This window comes from Andrographis paniculata, unplaced genomic scaffold, assembly GCF_009805555.1.
Source record: "Andrographis paniculata isolate CXL003 unplaced genomic scaffold, ASM980555v1 Contig53END, whole genome shotgun sequence".
Taxonomy (NCBI): Eukaryota; Viridiplantae; Streptophyta; class Magnoliopsida; order Lamiales; family Acanthaceae; genus Andrographis; species Andrographis paniculata.
The window spans coordinates 997,787-1,019,138 of record NW_026137588.1 but is presented as its reverse complement, the minus strand read 5'-3'; the positions used below and the strand labels follow the sequence as shown (position 1 = coordinate 1,019,138).

General features: G+C 29.1%; 1 protein-coding gene across 2 annotated transcripts; it reads right to left on the bottom strand.

Annotated features, from left to right (window-relative positions):
* Window positions 1-3,375: 3,375 nt before the first annotated feature.
* LOC127255339 (uncharacterized) lies at window positions 3,376-9,022 on the bottom strand. Of its 2 annotated transcripts, none has more exons than XM_051280833.1 (14): window positions 8,523-9,022; window positions 7,973-8,108; window positions 7,399-7,535; window positions 7,054-7,255; window positions 6,743-6,981; window positions 6,549-6,660; window positions 6,330-6,474; window positions 6,111-6,253; window positions 5,862-6,031; window positions 5,470-5,775; window positions 5,228-5,283; window positions 4,942-5,153; window positions 4,290-4,858; window positions 3,376-4,091 (listed from the first exon to the last, which is right to left on the bottom strand). In XM_051280833.1, exons 1-14 carry the CDS (start codon window positions 8,733-8,735, stop codon window positions 3,495-3,497), a joined length of 3,237 nt encoding a protein of 1,078 aa, XP_051136790.1. In that variant the 5' UTR covers window positions 8,736-9,022; the 3' UTR covers window positions 3,376-3,494. The 2 variants fall into 2 exon arrangements, with proteins under 2 accessions (XP_051136790.1, XP_051136789.1); XM_051280832.1 differs by having other exon boundaries at window positions 4,290-4,861; window positions 8,523-9,021.
* Window positions 9,023-21,352: the final 12,330 nt, after the last annotated feature.

Sequence of the window (21,352 nt, the reverse complement as noted above, 5' to 3'; positions counted from 1 at the left end):
CAGTGGACGACTACACCACTTTTCGTCAATGGCAACTTCAAGTTTGTTCGTGGAAGATCTCGGCTATATCTTTTTCAGTCACTTATGGCAAACTCAAATTTGTTCGATCATATCTTGAGTTTGAAGATGAGTGCTAAAATATATTTAGAAGCAATATATTATATTTATGGTAGTTATCTTATTTAAAAGATTCATAAGATTCTTATCTTATTTAGACGATTTGTATATCATTATAAATATGTATGTGTTCTTATAATTGAAATAAAGAATTTTAATTTTATATTCTAACAAATTGTGTAGTTAAATCGGATTAGTTTAGACATGAGACTATTGATCCATGAAACTTAAATTATGCAGTAGAATTAAGTGAAGATTTAAATACTACAAGGAATACAAAGATATGAAAAATAAGTCAAGAAAGCAAAACTCCATTGAAATACGTGTAGAGATTATAACATGAAATTGAAATATAATTTGTAATGTAAAAAATGATGGCATAAATAAAAACTATATAAAAAGTGAAATAAGTGCAGCTTTTCCGTAGGATGCAATCGGATAATGATATTTGCGTAATATATTGTAAGTTGTAAAGGTATTTTTAATATTAATAGAAAATACAGTTACTAAAAAGAAGAATTGAATACTTTGTTGTTACTAGACAGTATGGCTGGCAAACGAATCAGGTCGGGTCGGGTTCGGGTTCGGGTCAGCTTAAACGGGTTACAAAACCCTTGACTTGAACCTAACCCATTTAATTAAATAGGTTGATATTTGCAACCTCAACTTGACCTTTTATTAATCGGGTCAACCTGAATATGACTCATATAACCCATTTAAATCTAAAATTTTTAAATTTTAATTTAAAATTACAATTTATACTAACAAAAAATTTTAATGCATAATATATATATACATATTAAAGCAAAAAATTTATTTATTCATATCATAAAACCGATATTAAGAATTGAATTAACAAACACTACATAATAGTACATATTATTATCCTTTATTTTTTATTGTTTATTTTTATAAAATTGGCCATAAATATTGAATTGTATTGATAAAATTTAAAAAATATATTTGAATTTAAAATAATATTAATTAAACAGATTAGACAACTTATTTTCAAGTCGAAAATATAGACCTTAACCTGACTTATTTAATTAAATTGGTTAAACGGATTTGACCAAATTATTAATTGGATCGAAAATCTCAACCCAAACCCAACTATTTCAGGTCAGGTTCGAATCGAGTTAATTTTAGCCTGCCCTAGTAGACAGACAAAAAAAAAAAAAATTGTTAAAAAACAAAGAGAATATATAATTTATTATAAAATATTATATTTACCTTTCAATTATATCTCCAGATATTAATTTATTAATGACTGAGATTAATCTCAGGATTGCTGAATTTTGTTAGTCCCATGGCATCCCAGTTCAATGTAAATAACGGTTGGAACCAAATTTCAATTTTTTAAGGCCCTTAGTCCCTTTTGATGTTTTTCCCTCTAGAATCAAGCGATGTTGTTGGCTATATAATATAAAATAAATATTTTATATACATATTTGATAATCAATTATATAATTTTATGTAACATAATATATTATTAATTTTTAGTATAATAAGTTATTTATACATCAATAAATAAATTGCACAGCACATACTTCTATGTTATTTTATACTATATAAAACTATGCATTATCTATCATATATATATGTATATAACTGAGTCAAATTACTATAGTGCTAATTTAATTCGATCAGCACTCTAACTGTTGTTAGTATTTTAACTGTTATCTTTTCTACGTCGGACATAGAACATAGGATGTGTTTCTTTTTATTGAGTTTGAGAAAAATTGGTTTGAGTTTGATATTAAAATAATGTTTAATAAAATATTTTGTAAAAATATATATATATTTTTTTTCAAAAAACGCATAATTCAAATAGTGAAATTCGAATAAATTTGATTAAATAAACATACAAAGAGTCTAATCTAAACTAAATTCAACTCTATTTACCCCAACAAAACACAAGCAAAGCATATCAAAACAACAAAAGATATACAAAATACAAGAGTAAAAATTATTTTTGTTCTCATTCAAAAGAAATTATCAATTTTGGTCACATGCAAATAAAAATTTATCAATTTTAGTCTCAAGATGGTTGACTATGACTGAACACGGTCGTATTTGATGACTCAGAAGGTGACTGGGCATCCCAGGCAGCCAGCACGGCCGTGTTAGTCTCAATATGGCCGTGTTGATTACCCTGCACTTCTGAACACGGCCGTGTTCCTGCCCGTGTTTTAGGCTATGTTCACGACCATGTTTTCAATATAATCATATTGTAGGTCATATTTATTATTATTTTCACTTTTTGATAAAAATTATTTGATATATATATTTATAATTCAACAAAAATATTTTTTACAATTATTTCATAATATAAAAAATAATTAATTTTTAATATTTTAAAAATATATAAAAATAATAATATATTAATATATATTTTTAATAATCATCATTATATATATTTTAAAAAATTTATAGTAAAATTTTTTAAATATTATTTTAAATTAATTATTTCAATAAATTATAAATTAAATTTATTATTCAAAATAATATTTTAAAATAATACTCCTCCGTCCCACGCTGGATGTCTGGGTCACTGTAGACGCGAGAATTTAGGATAAGTATAATTAGTAGATAATTAAAAATGTATTAGTGAAAATAATTATTATATAATATAAATAATTATAAATTAAAATTAAGACAACTCATTACTTTAATTAAAATTAAAAAATAGTGTGTAATTATTTTTCAAAAAAAAAGTGACTTGAAATGTAGGACAGACAGAAGGCAATATGGACATGTAAGTGGGACGGGGGAGTATTATTAAAAATATATATTAATATATTATTATTTTTATATATTTTTAAAATATTAAAAATTGATTATTTTTTATATTATAAAATAATTGTAAAAAATATTTTTGTTGAATTATAAATATATATATCAAATAATTTTAACCAAAAAGTGAAAATAATAATAAATATGACCTACAATATGATTATATTAAAAACCATGGTCGTGAACATGGCTGTCTTGAAAACATTGGCAGAGGAACATGGCTGTGTTGAGAACATGAGCATAAACATGGTTGTGTTCAGAATACGGACAAGAACACGGGTAATCAACACGGCCGTGTTGGCTGTCTGGGATGCCCAGTCACCTTCTGAGTTATCCAACACGGCCGTGTTTAGTCCCAGTCAACCATTTTGGGACTAAAATTGATAAATTTTTATTTGAGTGAGACCAAAATTGATAATTTTTTTTAATAAAACTAAAATTGATAATTATGATATTGAATGGGACAAAAATGATTTTTTGCTCAAAATACAAACACACAACTATATATATAACCATGAGGAAGTGTTCCAAAATATGTCAAGAAACTTTAACACAACAAACTATTTTCATACAAACTTATCTTTTCACTTGGACGCAAAAATGTCCTCCAGCTCCTTGTACAATCCCCTCGGCTTCGCCGCCGCCGCCGTCGACGACGTCGCCGCCGACGAGCTGCTGCCGCTCCTCTTCCCCCGCCAAAACTCGCTCCATCTCAGCCTATTCGTCGACGCGTCGCTTTGCGCCGATCCTCTCCCATCCCGACTGAAGCTCGACCTCGCCATTTCCCGTATCTGCTTCAGCCACGGCTTGTCGCCGGAGCTCCGGCTTCCCGAGCTCCGAATTGCCGACGTCGTGTCCGTTTCACCCGTGTTGTTTATGGGATACCGGTTCTCGAACTTCTCGGCCATGCAACGAGGGCATACGAGCAAGGCGAACCCAATCGAGGCTATTTCGAGGCCGCGCATCAACGAGTTTGCCGCGGGGTCGAGCTGCTTTATATAGCGATACAATGCGTACCACTCGTTGACGATTTGGACGACGAAGGCGAGTATGAATATTGAAAGCATCGTGATCCCGAGTTTTCTCTCGTCTTTGGGTTCGAACTCGCGCTCTAAGAGAACGTAACAAAAGGCGAAAATCGCGAGCTCAGAGGACACCGAGAGTAGTTCGACGAATTGTACCTATTACCGATATAAAGGTTAAGTATCGTAATTCCGATAAACGATCCTTTCACCTAAAAGTTTTATGGATTTACTCTAACACTGGCCTCTTGATCCGATATTTTTTAGGTGAAATGGTCATTTAACTGATTCAGTTCAATTTGATATAAATTTTTGAATCGAATCTCACTAATACGGTAAAAGATCAAGTCGAAGTACCTTTTTCTTGATGAACGGCTTCTTCAAAAGCATGAAGAAGAGTTGAAACAACGAGATGACGAGCAAGACGAGCGTAGGCGTTTTCAAAGACCACGTTTTCGAGTACGCTCCCGCCACAATCCCTAAGGCGATGCGCTTGATCCATTCGATCAACGTGTAGTATATCCTCAAAATGCCGAATAGCTTTTGTATGCACGGCGCTTCTGCATCCTCGGTCTCGTCGTCTGAGGCAATTATACGATCCCGAGGCTTGCTCGCGCTCCCTCCGGAAATTTGAGAAACCATGTACTTAGGTGGCCCTCGTAGATCCTCGAACAATGGTCCTAACGCCGTAAGATAAATCGAGCGCTGATCGCTCTTCCACGTCCATTGGCCGCGTTTTCCCGGGCCTAGAGTCACTCGAATTAGCTCGTCGTACCAATAGAACTCCTCGCCCATACGGTGAACTTCCTTGTATTGAAGCAACTTCCCGAGAGTGATACCGTAGGATAGAAACGATAGAAGACATAGCACCATGAAAGCTACTAAGCTAACGATGAGAACTCCGACTATCAATCCGGACGTTGTCCCTCCTTGCGACAAAAATACGTTTTTTTCATCAATACATAGGGCTTTTAACTTCGAAAAAGTTGAAAACGATTATTCTAGGTACCTTGAATTACCGATGCCGATGCTTCGCATAGGCAAGGTAGCGAAAGCAAGAGAAGAAGAATCTCGAACCGTGGAAAAATTAGCGCACCGTAACTTTGTTTTTCTTTGCTCTTGTTTTTAAGTTTCAAAACGGCGAGGAGTAAAGCGTGGAATAGTACCAAACTCCCGGCGATCACGGCTAGCCAAAACATGCTTCGACTAAAGTCTCGCCACCTAGAAGAAACAAAGTTAAGTCGCCTCGACTCATCAAAAAAAAAAAAAAAAATCGTAACAAAGACAAATTGTACCCGTGCGACGATTGAGGATCTAAGATGTGCTCGGCTTCTGGCAACATTGTCAAGCTCTGCTCCGGAAATGACAACGATCAGAATATAAAAGTTAATAACGAAGCTCTAGTGAGTTTAGTCGCTTCTTTTGAGGTTCTATTCAATTCTTTACTATTTGAACTCTACGTTTTCTCTCGCAAGATATCACATCAAACATTAAATTTAATAAAAGATCTCAAGAAATAGAGATTAAATCGCCTAACCTCAAAATACGATGTATACTCCATTGGAGTGAGAGGCAACCCGTAAACCTTCCCGGGCGACCCCGAGCTTCCGGAAGGTTGAAGGTCCTCGAATATTATCGAATCATGAACCTCCATGGCACGGTTGAGTCGATCCTTCGGAGACATCGAGCCCACCATGAGCGAAGGAATGTCTTCTTTCTCCCATGGAAGATTGAAATAGGGAATGCTCCATTGTAAGCCTCTTGCAAGCTCGTAGAACTCGACAGGTAACGTGACCGCCAACCATTTCGACAATGCGAAGACTTGAATGTGCGAAGCGATTCTCTGAATGTAAGGAAAGAGCATTACCATACGATCGAATCGAGCAAAGAAAATGTAGCTTTCAATTCGATAGAAGAAATGAGAATTACGAAAAGATTTCTAGCAGGGTAGGTGATCAGGACAGCATTTGGTCGGGAGAATGCTCCGACTGAAAGAAGGCTAGCAGTCGAGATTGTAAGAAATCCCGAGATCAAAGCTGTCACCGCAAAAGCAGCCGTTGCAAGGGATGAAATAACAAAGGATTCTAAAGGTACCGAATCTGCGATAGAGTAACGAGAACTAAATCAAATATCCAGACAAGGCGAGAATTGGACAAGACAGATAGAAAGAATCCTTACAGTGCATCACTTGGAGAGTATTCGACGCTCGGTTTCCATTCCCGGAGACATCAGTTGTAATGTTTTCGGGAACACTAACAGATATTGTGCCCGAAACTGCTTGTACGTGCGCGACGTAGTTGCTCCAGCTTACCTTCTCGAAGCTACAGCAAATCGTAAAGCATAAACATCAGTCGACATACGAGAAAACTTGTCTGAATCGAACAAAATTTGGACTACCTCTGCAAATGCCCCCCGGAAATCGACAAATGAGATGAGTTAAAACCGAGCACGGGCTTTATGAACTTGATCAGTACAACAATGTTCTTTTCCTTCGTCCTATTATTACACGTTGTGCTCAGCTTCACCGTAGGTCGCTGAGAATCTACAAGAAAATCGAATCCCCGTAAGGAAAACGACTGATCTGTAAATTAGAAGGTCGAATAGTCGTCTGCATACCGTACAGAAATGTCACGGGAGCTACTGGAGAAACGGGACTTCCTTGTCGAGTTATTACCAAGTTCGACTGCACGCTTAAAGTGACGACTGCTAAGTCTGATACATTGGTGAGCTGTTAGATCATCGAAAAAAAACAGAGGTAAGGAAGAATTCAGACAATGTAACTCGATCAACTCGTTTTGCAAGAAAAGGACCTGATAGCCGAATCTACGCTGTCCGAATGTACTCCCTCCGATCGAGACGAATGATCCTTGATTTGTGTCGAGAGAGCTCAGAATATCCGCCGACGAGTTCATTACAGGACCGGAGAAATATAGGTACACCTTCAAGTTCTTGTTTTTGTTCGTCGCTAATACTGTTCGTGTTTCGTTGTTTATCTGAAGCAGCCTCTCGGGTATGTGAGTCCTCAAATTCGCGAATACGCTTCGTCTATCTGCATCGCGAAATGATCGAAATGTCACGTTTAATGTTAATCGATTGTAAGAATATCGGGGAGTGAACTCACCAAAATGTACAAACAGGCTCGAATTCTCTGTCCGGACGAATTCATTTCCTGCATAGTCGGCGCAGAAGTTTCGATCCATTACAAGGATCAGTCGACCGTATCGAACTTTTTCAGACACACGGACAGCGATCGAGTACTTCATGTTCGGCTCTAAGACATTGAGTGTCTCCGGCAGGACCTCGCCGGAGCCATAAACGAGTAGCTGGTAATAAGAACATATTCATCGATCGACAATTCGAAATGAGTCGTAGTCTTCTCACAAATCATTACATCAAACACTATTTAAATCAAAAGCTAAAATCTTCGAGCTCAATCCAGACAAAAGAAACACACTGACGTACTCACGTTGCAAGAATCTACGGAAGAACATCGAAATCCGCCTCGAGAGCCACAGGGTTCGCTGAAAGAAATATTGATCGAAACAATGGGAGCGCTCGTGAAGAGCGCATCCGCCGTAATATATGCTGTGGGACTAACCGTATCTACAAAAGACGGATAAGAAAAGATCAAGAAAAGTCGAAAACAGCAATTTTCAGACAAGATAACACAATTCATCTACTTTCAATGATCCTCATATGCGCCTTAGTCGAACGACAATTTACCATAAAAAAAAAAGGGATGTCTTAATCCTAAAGTCCTTTTGCGATGCAAATTAAGCACGAATTTGTCGAGCTCAACTAGGCCTATGCAATAATTCATTCGACAACGAAGCACATAATCAAAAGATAACACAATTCATCTACTTTCGATGTTCTTCCTATGCGCATTATTCGAACAACAATGTACATAAAAAAAACGGATATCCTAATCCTAAAGTCCTTTTTCAATACATATTAAGCACAAATTACTCGAATTCGACTACTCCTAACAGAAAATTCATTCGAAAACGAACACATAAGCAAAAGGTGAATGATCAAACCAACAATCCAACTATAATTTGCGCAGCCGATGCGTATAGTTCCATTGGCGCACGCCTCGAATGAATGATTCCCGTCGGCAAGTCCCGTGTAGGAGACGTTCCCGCCTTCGCAAGCCGAGAATTCTGCGCCATCTAGCTGCATTTGGATGAAGTTTTCAGGCAGTGTGTCAAACAGGATTGAGCTCAAAGTTCTTACAGAGGATACACACACACACATATATATATATATATCTATAAAGAGTGTTCATCGATCTTATTTCATCACAAACATAGGGATTGACACTACATTGTTGAAATCCTACCAATAAAACCATATAATCCAACATTAACTCTAAGCATAATCCCAAATATGAACAAGATAGCAACAAATATGCCTAAATATATATACATATATGTATGTATGTAATTTACCAGTTAACCTAAAAAGCACAAATCAAAATTACAAACTGAGAAATTCTATGGAGATGACAAAATACATCCAAGCAAATGAAATACATACAAAAATTTTGCTAAAATGGAGAAAATTAAGAGAGAGAGAGAGAGAGATTACCTTGCAAATGGCGGAGCAATGATTGCAGAGCGTGCGATTGAGGAAAGCTTGGAAGGCAAAAATGGCGGAATTTTTATTGGAGAAAGGGGGAGGGGCAGTGAGGAGTTTGAGAGCAATTTGGGAGGGAGGGGAAGAGGAAACCGTGGGGAAACTGATGAGAAGAAGCCATGAATGAAGGAGGAGGAAGAAGCACGGAGAAATTCTCAAGGCCATTGATGTATTGCTACTATGTACATATTCTGGATTTGAAGAGGTAATCAGTGTAGAAGTTGTACTAGTACGCCATGGTAGGACTGTGCAGCAGTAGTAGTAGTAGTCCACCTAGTAATGAAGAGAGAGAAAGAGATAGAGATAGAGAGAGAAAGCAGTAGAACTCAGTGGTGGATGGAAGATGGAGGGGATGATAAAACTACTCTGACATGGCAATGCTGCAGGCAAGGAGGGACTGTGTGACTGCTGTATGTAAGCCAGTAGAGATAAGAGAGAGAGAGAGACTGAGGAGAGAGAGAGAGAGCATGTATATATATGTATACATGTATGTATATATATTTAAGGGCCGGTCAGATCAACGTATCAGTGAATCGGTTAGGTGAGAGATTCTTGAACCGAAGATACAGTAACGATATAGTTTTATATTCTTATGTGTCGCTGCTACCAAATTTATTTTTATTATTTTCTTTAGCCATTCCACTAAATTTATTTCGTTACTCTCCCACTCATAATAAAAACAAAGTATTCAATTTTTTTTATTTTAGTCCGTCCCATATCTATTTTCCTTTTTAGTAACTGTATTATTTACGTAACATTACAAATATCCTTACAATTTACAATATATTACACAAATGTCATTATCTTTATATAACACAATGCAAATAAAGTTATTTTAGTCATTTCTACTTTATTCTTACTACATCCCAATATAATACTAATATTTCTAAAATTACTTGCAAAAAAACAAATAGATATTTAGTTCCGGGACAGAGGGAGTATTAATTTTAGCAAAATTATCAAATTAATATTTAATTATTACCCTCAATTCAACACTTATTTACAGCAAATACCACTAATTTTATTATATATTTTCTCTTTATTGACTTTACTTTTTAATTAATTTTCAAAAGTATCTTATTTTTTCAATAAAATATTTATTTTTTTAATTCATGTGCCGGCTCAAATAGGCTAATTTTAATGGTAGGGGAAGAATTTTGTACTATCTCTGTTCCGTTCCGCTTTGAGAGTCTTATTTATTTTTTTTACGTGTTTATCTTTAAATATTAATTATTATATAAAAACTTAGTACAAATTAAGAAAAAATTACAAAAATATTTTTTATTATTGTCTTATAATACTAATAAAAGGATATTTATAAAAAAATTATACAAATATAAAAATATTTTTAATGTTATGTACAATTACGCAAAAGATAAACGTGACTTGCGCGGACTGAGGGAGTATCATTTTGGCATGTTTCATTCAATTCTCTTTTTATTTAAAGTAAAAAGTAAATAAATATTTTTTACTTTTATTTAAATTACAAATATATTATCACACGAACAATTAATTTATACCGAAGTAAAAGTCAAAGGTTTCTTATACACTTTTACTAATTTATAAATTATTGTTATTTTTAAATTTACTACATAATCCCAAAAAGATACAAATGGGATGGAGGGATTATTTGCTATATATATAAAAGATATTGTCCCGTAAAAAATAGAGAGGTGATCGTGCGATCATGAGTTCAAATTTCGACGTCTTCAGATTTTGTTGTCACACATTGTTAGCATAATGTGACTTGTTTTATTAGGTTCGGCCTGAATGATAGCGGCTGCGGGTTCACACAAATATATATTGCATATTGTTTTAATATTTTGGTATTTTATATGTATACATAATTTGATATATTTGATATAAAAATTATTTTTAAGTTTTTATTTTTTAAATTATAAAATTATATTTAATTTCGGTATGAAATAATATATGTGGATATTGTACGAACGATTTGGTATACTGAATTATAGTCATGGTATTAGTATATATGTATATCGTATCGAATTTTCAAAATAGAATTATTTTTTTAAAAAGAAAAAAGAAAAAAGAAAAAGTAGTACTCCATCCGTTCTAATACAATAGTTTTGTTTACTATTTTTGTCCGTCTCAAAACAATAGTCTCATTTTTATAAATAATCATATCACTATATAATTACCCTTACTTTTTCATTATTATTACACAATTGTCATTACTTTTTACACTAATACATTCAAAAGGGCAAAAAAATCTTTTATCCGTACTTTTTACCCACTATCAATATAATATTAATATTCTTAAATCTGGTGTCAAACACAACCCAAACTATAATTTTGGGTCGAATGGAGTATTATCCAATATTATTTTTATTTTTGTACCATGTGTGCACCAAATTCATTAATAAGGACATTTATCAATTCATCCACCCACAAGTAGATTTAAGTATGGGCCAAACTGATTATTCTGTAAATTAAGGCTCTATTATTATTTTTCTTTAATTTAATTTTAATAATTTTTTATTATAAAATAATATTATACTTTTTTTTATAAAAATATATATATTATTTTTAATAAAAAAAATTACATACAAAATCATTTCTCAAAGCAAAAATGAAATTTGATATAAATTCCAACTCCAAAATAATAGACCCTTATAAGTAGTGAGCACAATTCATAAATCATATAAATATAAATAAATAAATAAAATAAAAATTATAAATTATAAATTATAAATCAACTCCCTCCCTCTCATATACTATGTCTACGTTGCCGTTTTTGTCCGTCCCACATACCATGTCACTTTTTTTTTTGGAAAATAATTAGTTATCTTAATCTTAATTTATAATTATTTATATTATAGAATAATTATTTTCACTAATACATTCTTAATTCTCTATTAATTATACCCCTCCTAAAATACCGTGTCTACAGTGTAGCAGACACGGTATCTGAGACGCAGGGAGTATATCATATGACATCCAAAGTCTTAAATGAGGTTCGTTCATGGTATTATAAGCTATCAATAAATGAGAAAGGGACATACCAATGTTATATGTAAAATATTGGTTTTATTTAGTTTCAAATTGATTTGAAATATTTTATTGATTTAAATTTTTATTTAAAATAATATTTTTTATGTAATATTTTATAATAATGAATAATAATTTTTTCGTCCCGCATTAACGTATCAATCTTTATATTTTTGTTCGTCTTGTTTTAATATATATATTTCAATTTTTTAGTAGCTATTAGATCTTTTTTTTTTTTTACTAATACTTTTATTTTACCGTCAAATCATTATTTTTACATTAAAAAATAAAAGTAGAATAATTTTTACATTATTTTTAACTGTCCATTACAATTATAATATTTTTTTAAAAAAAAATTCGCACCAAAAACAATTTTATATCTTACACCGAGACAAAAAAAAAATATTTTTATTGAAAATCGTACATATTAAATAGTGAAATTTTTTTATTTAAATAAAATAAAAAAAAAAAACCAAAAAGAAAACAAACACGCCCCATTCTTGTTAGTCTTCTAATATAATATTTCCTCTTGCCGGAATAATTATAATATTTTTTATTATTATTATCCGCTAAATTTATAATAAATAATTTCACTGCTTATTTTACTATTTTATTTTCAACTATTTAATAAATTCTATAATACTCATCTTTTTCTTTTTACCTAATTCATTACATTAAAATATTATGATTTTATATTATTATTTTTTAGTTTTCGTGTTCGTACACTACCGGCGTAAATAGCTCGGATAGAAGGAGTACTCCATCGTCTCTTTTGAAATGGGCTCTTTGGAGTTTTGTAATAAATTAAAAAAATAATAATATTTGATTGTTTAGTGGAAGTGTGCAAGTGATTTTGATATTTTTGTCCTTTGATTTTTTGTACAAAGTAATTATATGTGTAATAGTATATTTGTAATTTAAGTATAAATTAAGGATATTTTGGTATTAGCAAAAGATTACATAGATATTTTGAAATGAAATAGACGAAAATAGTAAAAAAATATACTTTGAATTGAGACGAATGGAATATATATTAGAAGTTAGATATCATATTTTATATTTTGCACATAAATTATTTTCAGTAAAAAATTAGTGTTGTTATACAAATTCAAACCAACAAACTCAGTGCCTTTGATTGGATTAACATGGTTCTTAAAAGTATTTTCAGCTTATGATCATTGCCAAATATGCATATATCTTGTAAATGAACCGTGCTAAATTTTAAAATTCAGCATTACGTTGGCATTACATGTGTATTAGTATAAATATATAATATAAATATATTAAATTAATTAATAATATATGATATAATTTTATACAACATATGCAGTTTTAGCGCATAATATACTTCTATCCAGTACAAGTTATAAATATAAAAATATACTCCCTCCGTCTCATATCTATATATCCATTTGCTTTTTGCACGGAGTTTTAGAAATATTAGTATTATATTAAAATAAAGTAGAAATAAAGGTAAAATGACTAAATTAACCCTATTGGTATTGTATGATATAAAGGTAATGACATTTGTGTAATATATTGTAAATTAGAAAGATATTTAGATAAATAGTACAATTACTAAAAAAAAAAATGGATATTTTGTTATGGGACGGACCAAAATGAGAAAATGAATAGATTGTTAAGGGACGGATGAACTATAATATATATATATATCTTTATTTCATACTAACATATATTGTGTAAAATATATACATGGTATATATATATATATATTTTATCTATACTGTTTAGGAAAATCAGCTCAAAGAGAAACATGTTATTAATGCAAAGCCCCTTCTTTGTTTTCTCCTAATTGGAAACTGCAAAAATATTTGTGTTTGTGGCTCCATTAATTTACTAATACAACTTCATGTGCTCACACAACAAACTTCTTTAATTTGTAGGACATCATATATATATATATATATATATACATACTCCCTCCGTCCAAAAAGTATAATTTTATTGTATTGGATACGAGATTAAAAAAATATTAATATTATATTAGTGGTCGGTAAAAAGTATAGATACATAACTTTTCTGTCCTTGTGAATATATTAGTGTAAAAAGTAGTGACAATTGTGTAATAATAATAAAAAAGTAGGAATAATTTTATGGTGATATAATTATTTATGAAAATAAGACATTGTTTTAAGATGGACAAAAATGGTAAATAAGACTATTGTATTGGGACGGAAAGAGTACATAATATATATATATATAGAGAGAGAGAGAGAGAGAGTGAGAGATATTGAGATTGGATCTCTACCAAATGTGTGTATCTATATTATACATATATATATATATATATAAGATGTGGTTAGTTGGAACATTTCTGCAAATTATGGTCCACAAATCCAGCTCATGCATGCAATCTTCATTTAAATCTGTTTCTTTGGTTAAATTTTCCAGAATTTTATTATTTGGACTCTGTATTTTTTCAAAAAAAATTATAATTTTTTTTAACATAAAATATCTTATTAAATATTATTTTAATATTAAACTTAAAATTAAATTTCTCCAAACTCAATCAAAAGATATGGGTGTGTTTCTATACCCACAAAATCAATATTATAAAAATCCATCCAATTTGATATGATTTGCTGTCCTGTAAGAATCTATACCCACAAAATCAATATTATAAAATTTCAAGTATTAAATAATTAGATAAATAAATAAATAAACCGCTAAATTTTCAAGATCCTGTCAAACTCTTCATTTTAAATTTATCTTTAGGGCGTGTTTGTTTGGGGGTTTGGATTTTGAGTTGGGATTTGAATAGTAAAAATTTTGAATTTGAATAATTTTATGATGTGATATAAATAGGTGTTGATGTGATATTTTGAATGTAAAATTAATTTTTAGTATAATATAAAAAATAAAAAATAGGTATTTATTTGATTTTTTTGGGGGAAAAAATTGAATGAATAGTGTAAATTCAATCAAATCCCCCAGACAAACACACCCTCAATTTATTAGTACTTTTTCTTTTAATATAAACACTAAAATATTACTTGAATTACTAAGGGTGTGTTCTCTTTAATTTTTTCTTTTTTTTAACACATTTTTTCAAAAAAATACATATATTTAATTTTTATACTATCTAAATAATTTTCTATATCTTATATGAAAAATATTTCTTTAAAATTATTTTACAAAACAAACACAGCCTAAATGATTCTTCAAATTATTATATTTTATGAATTTTCACTCTCTTCAACTTTATTTACTCCTTCACTGCTTAAATTGTAGTTTGTTGGTTTTTATTTGAAATTGAACTTTTTGTTTGAAAGGTATTTTAATGCAGTAATATTTTGTAAAATAAAAAATATACTCCCTCCGTCCAGAACTATAGCTTGGGTTATGTTGGATACGAGATTTAAGGAATATTGATATTATATTAGTAGTGGGTAAAAAGTACCGGTAAAAAACTTTTTTGCCCTTATGAGTGTATTAGTGAAAAAAATAGTGACAATTGTGTAATAATAATGAAAAAGTAAGGGTAGTTTTATAATGATATGATTATTTATAGAAATGAGACTATTATTTTGAAATGGACAAAAATGGTAAACAAGACTATTGTATTAGGAGGGAGAGAGTATATTTTTATCCAAAATTGTATAAACTTAATACTCCATCCGTCCCAAAAGTATTATCTTATTGTGTTGAGCACGAGATTTACGGAATATTGATATTATATTGGTAGTTGGTAAAAAATAAGAATAAATGACTTTTTTGCCCTTGTGAATATATTAGTATAAAAAGTAGTGACAATTGTGTAATAATAATAATAAAAAAGTATTGATAGTTTTATAGTAATATGATTATTTATGGAAATGAAACTATTATTTTAGAACGAACAAAAATGCTAAATAAGACTATTGTATTTGGACGGAGGGAGTAGTATTAATTTGTATTTAAAATAAAAACAAATACATAGTCTTTGTTGAAAAATAGCATAGATTGTCACACCTCATCTCAATTGCGGGTCATTTTTGCATTTAAAAATATTTGAAAATTATTTAATTTACTTTTTCCATGGTTTCAGAGTTGACAAAAATTAACATGATACGACAATTCGACATAAATTATGTAGACGGGTTAAACTTGAATCCAATACGATAGTCCAACTATAATATACTAATATAGGCACATTGTTGATTTTATATACATAGTGCAAATATATGAATTTTTAAAATGTTTAAGGTATGCTTGTTTTTTTACTTGAAATTAAAATTTTTATTTAAATTGATTTAAATAGTATTTTAATGATATATTTTTATTAGAATTATTATAATTGAATAATTATATTAAAATATGTTTGAAATAAAATAAAATAAAAACAGACCCTAGTGGTTTATTCATGAAATTAATGTAATTTGCTTTTATTTATTTAAACATTGATCGATTAAACATGATAAAAATGCAATTTCCGCATATTCAAATAGTTTGTTTCGTTGCGGTTGAAAATTAATTTGAATTTTTGTTTAAATGATATTGAAGTATGATATTTTTTATAAAAAGTAATAATAATATATTTTATTGAAAATAGTACAATATAAATAATGATAATTCTAAATTGAAATCACAATTAAACATAATGTTTAGATAACTAAATTCACTTGAAGTAGTTATATGAAAACAAAAATACTTTCTCCGTCCCATAACAAAATATTCATTTTTTCATTTTAATCCGTCTCATAACAAAGTATCAATTTCTTTTGTTAGTAACTGTACTATCTACCTAACATTACAAATACCCTTACAACTTACAATATATTACACAAACGTCATTACATTTATATCACACAATACTAATAAGGTTATTTTAGTCATTTCTACTTTATTCCTACTTGCATTTCAATATAATACTAATACTTATAAAACTCTGTGCAAAAAGCAAATGAATATCTAGTTATGGAACGAATAGAGTAATTAAGATGGAAGATTATGTAAAATTTGATTTTGGTCAAAAGTATTTTAAAAAAATAAAATAAAATAGAAATGTGAAATGTGATATATATATACAATATAGAATTTTAATTTTAGATTTGAAACATCCCCCTATTAATATTTACTACAAAATACATTTAGCTTTTTTTTAAAAAATAAAAAAATAAATCAAGAACAACAAAATCTCAAACAAAACAAAACCAAAGTAATCAACAATGAAAATGATACATATGGATGAAGAGATGGATAGAATTGTAGTATTAAAAGATAGATAAGACATTTGGGGCCAAGTTTTTATTTTAATGTTTTCGATTTTTGTAAGAAATTTGGGGCAAGAATCTTCAAATATAATATAGGTACATCCACATATTTCCAAATTTATAAATTCTTACACCACAAATATTTCTTGTCCTATAAGATCTTTTATTTAATTCATTTTGGGAAAGAATTTTGTTATTATTGATAAATTGGATTTTTATCATTTCTATTTTAATATATATATATATATATACACAGGGGCGTTTCGGACTTTTTTTAGGCTCTGAGAAAAAATAAATTATAAGTCCTATAAATACATTATTAAAATGTGTTTTTAGTAATATTACTGATAGAGTTGATTGGACAAGACGTTGAACGTGACCGTCTGGACAATATCAATTTGAGAAAAGAAGATGAAAGATGGTCTGTCTGAAAGTTCGAAAAACAACAAGGATTGAAGGAGGGTGAAAGATATAAGAGAAAAAAATAAGGCAAGTTTGATTGAGTTGCTGGGGGCAGTGTGATAGAGTGTAAGGTAAAGAATGGTAGACTGATTAGAATAAATAAATATATATATATGTGATTAAAAATTAAAATTTAATTTTAAAATTAAATAAGATAATTATAAAGAAAAAAATATAAATTAAAAGTTAAAATTTAATTTTAAATTTTAATAATAATAATAGATAATATTTAAAATATAGGCCCTCTATTAATTAGGGGTCTCAGCAGTTGCTCAACTTACTATTTTGCTGTGAGCCGCCATATATATATATATATATAAAATATCGTGTAAATTTTTGCAGTGTAATTCATTCATTTACTAGCTAAAATGTGCATAATATTCTCTTATTTATCACAAAATCATGAAAAAAAATAAATAAATAATAATGATTAGGCATTGCATGCAAATGTGTTAAAATACAAGTATTTACTTCCTTCGTCTTGACTACCGTGTATCATTTACTGGACATACGAAAATTTAGAAGTGATATAATTAGTAAATAATTAAAAATATATTAATAAAAATAATTATCGTATAATAAAAAATAATTTAGATTAAAATTAAGACAACTAATTAATCTAATTAAAATTAAAAATAAAATAAAATTAAAGTGTATAATTTTTTTCAAAAAAAAAATGACAAGTAAATAAAGAGACAAAAATACAAAAATAAACATAATAAGTGAGACGAAGATATTATTATTATTATTATTTCAAGTCATATTCATCGAAACAAGAATTTGGTTATCTTGCCTTGGATTTGGTAAAGTAAAGTTAACTCTGATTTTTTGTTAAATTCTGTGATGATTTTTTGGTGATTAAATTTTTGATTTTCGATTCTATTTAAATTGTGCGACATTACTATCACCTAATTGTTTGTTCTTGCCAATAACCTTATACTATCGATTTGAAAATAAATTGGCAGAATAATATGTATTAATTGATACTCTCTCCGTCCATAATGCCTATTTGGGCTTGGCACGGGAATTTAAAAAAAATAAATAAATACTTTATTAAAAAAGTGATAAATAGTTAAAAATATTTTTGAAAATTTAGTTAAAAAGTAAAGTAAATGAAGAGAGAAAATGTAATAAAGTTAACGATATTTGTTGTAAATAAGTGTTGACTTGAAGATAATAATTAAATATTGACTTTGTCAAAATTAGTAATGAGATAAATTTAATAGACGTATAAAAAGAAAAAGTGAGAATAAATTTAGCAGACAGAGAGAGTATTATTTTGTAAAACAAAATTGCTGAAATTATATAAAAAATTTGTTCAAATTAAGCTAACAGATGTGTTCTTTTTATATATATATATATATTTTCAATATTTATCCTATCTAATTTTTGTAATTTTTTTGTAAAAATATGTAGTAGTATTATTTTTCATACAAAATGTTAGGATAAATTATTATTTAAAAAATAAATAAAAAATCCAAAAGGAACAAAGCCAATGTATGTATAGTGTTTGGGTCTCAAACTCAATTTTACATTGTTCTATTGGCATAATCTTACATAAAAATATATTATTTTTTTATAAAATATTATTTAAATTAAATATCAAATCAAAACCAAACACACCCCAAAATATGATGATAAATGATATCACTAGAAAATTAAATTTAATTAAGGTTAACCATTCTTGTTTTCCTCTTATACATAGCTTTTAATCAATTACTAAATTAATTGTCCTAATTTTATTTTATGTTGCGAAAATTAAGAAAAGCCTAGAACAACACGAAATTTTTTGATCAGTTCGATCAGAACAATCTATATCTAAAGCGCTCAAGTTAAATATTTTTATTAGTAATTTCAAATGTAAGTTACAGAAAAAAATACATAAGATATATATATATATAAGTGCGGTTCAAAACCGTCACATACAACTAGGGACGGAGAAATTTACCGAACATACCGAAATACCGACTTATCGTATCATATCGTGTCGAAAATATAAAAAATTTCGGTACAGTATGGATATCGTACCGAAGTTTTCGGTACGGTATCGGTATGAATTTTTGGAAAATTCGGTATTTCAGTATGATACCGTACCGATATTATTTTTATTAAATAATTTAATTATTAATATTTTTAAAAAATCATAACAAAAAAATACGTAAACTATTGAAAACTTATTTATTTTTTCATAATATTTTTTGGTGGAGAATAGTGATATTTATTAATTTTTTTAATTATTTTGAAATTTAAAATTATATTTTCGGTATAATCGGTATATAACAGTATCTACCGAAATCAAAATTTTCGATATAAGCGGTATACACCGGTATCGTACCGAAATTAAAATTTTCGGTATAAACGGTATATATAAGTACCGTACCGAAAATTCGATATATTGAAACTTTCGGTATGGTACCAGTATGTATTTTAGTCATACAAAAAAATTCGATACGATATCGGTATCGAGCGGTATTTTCGATACAGTACGGTATGTCATCCCTACGTACGACCAAGTACACTGTTCAAAAGGCCCAAAATTGTAATGCCATGAATTTTGCTAAATTTGGAAATTTGGCCATAATTTGTTCATTTTAAGAACTTGAAATGTTTAGTTAATCTTATCACATTATCGTAGTGTTGATTTGATTTAATCAGTACATATAATATAATTATTACAAAATATATGATCTAACATAGCATATATTGTATTTCGTAGAAATGTATAATGTTTACTTATATATATATTTCTTCACTATTACTTATAAAATTATATATATTTTTCCTTATTAAAAGCTAAAAAAAAATATTTTTTCTAAGACAATTTATTATGGACTCAAATAGTTTGGACAATTTATTGATTTTATTATTTGTGAAAAGTGAGTACGCATTAAATGAGTAACGGGAAATAAAGAAATAAATGCAAATAGCATTAATAAAGTCCAAGCCCCACACCTAACCTATCTTGCCGTTAACGAATTAATTTTCTATTACATTTCTCGATTCTCAATCTTAGGATGCGTTCGGTACAGAGAAATAGAAATATATCATTTATTTTGTTTGTTTGAGTTAGAAAAATAAAATTTGAGAAATAAATTATTTTTATTTATCTGTTTTCATTTATCTCTCGTATGCAGAGAAATTGAGAGAAACGATGTTTCAGTATATTTTTAAATTTTTTTTTAGAATTTCTTTTGTACTATCTAATTTCTATAATTTTTTAAAATCATATTATTTCAATTTTACAAAAAACAAATTTAAGTTATTGTTAAAGTATTTAATTTTTACGATCTATTAAGAAATTGTACTAAAATATAATTTTAAAAAATATCGTATATAATTTATAACTTTTTTTAAAAGTCACCAAAAATATTTTTCATCAATTCTCATTCGTTAAATATCTTTTTTTTATCCGGTTAATCATTTATTCTTATTTGATCATTCGTATAACTGCATTTCTTTTTTATATTTCTCTGTTCAATTGCATTTATCTCAACATTTGATATTATTCATATATTGTCTATTTTTGTATTGCCTGTATACAAGCTCTTTCTTACGATGATCAATAAGACAATTTCATTATTTTTCCCATTTATCTGCAATTTTATTCTCTGTACCAAACGCCCCCTTAGGGTGTGTTTTAATTTTTTTGGTTTGAAAAAAAATTGATTTGAATTTAGTATTAAAATAATATTTGAGATGTTTCTGTGAGAGAAAAAAATATACTCTATCCGTGATCCCTTAAGGATATATTTGTTTACTTTTTATACAAAATTTAAGGTATATTAATATTATATTCATATACGGTAAAAATAAATATCATTACAAATACCGACGGATCCAATGGTCGAATCCTTTGCGGTTAAGCCTGAAATCGACCCGTTGGGAGCGATTTAAGAGGCACAATACCAACGTGCTCTTCCAATCTTGTTATAGCTCGGAGTTTTGTCACATTATTGACGCCGGCCGAGCCTTCAGGTTAGATAAGGCCTAATAACCCGTAGCCAGCCAGATCGATCCAAACTGATCTCGATCCTTCGACTCAATTAATTTTGCGCAACAACTCACCTATATAATAGTTATAAATACAGAAAATATACA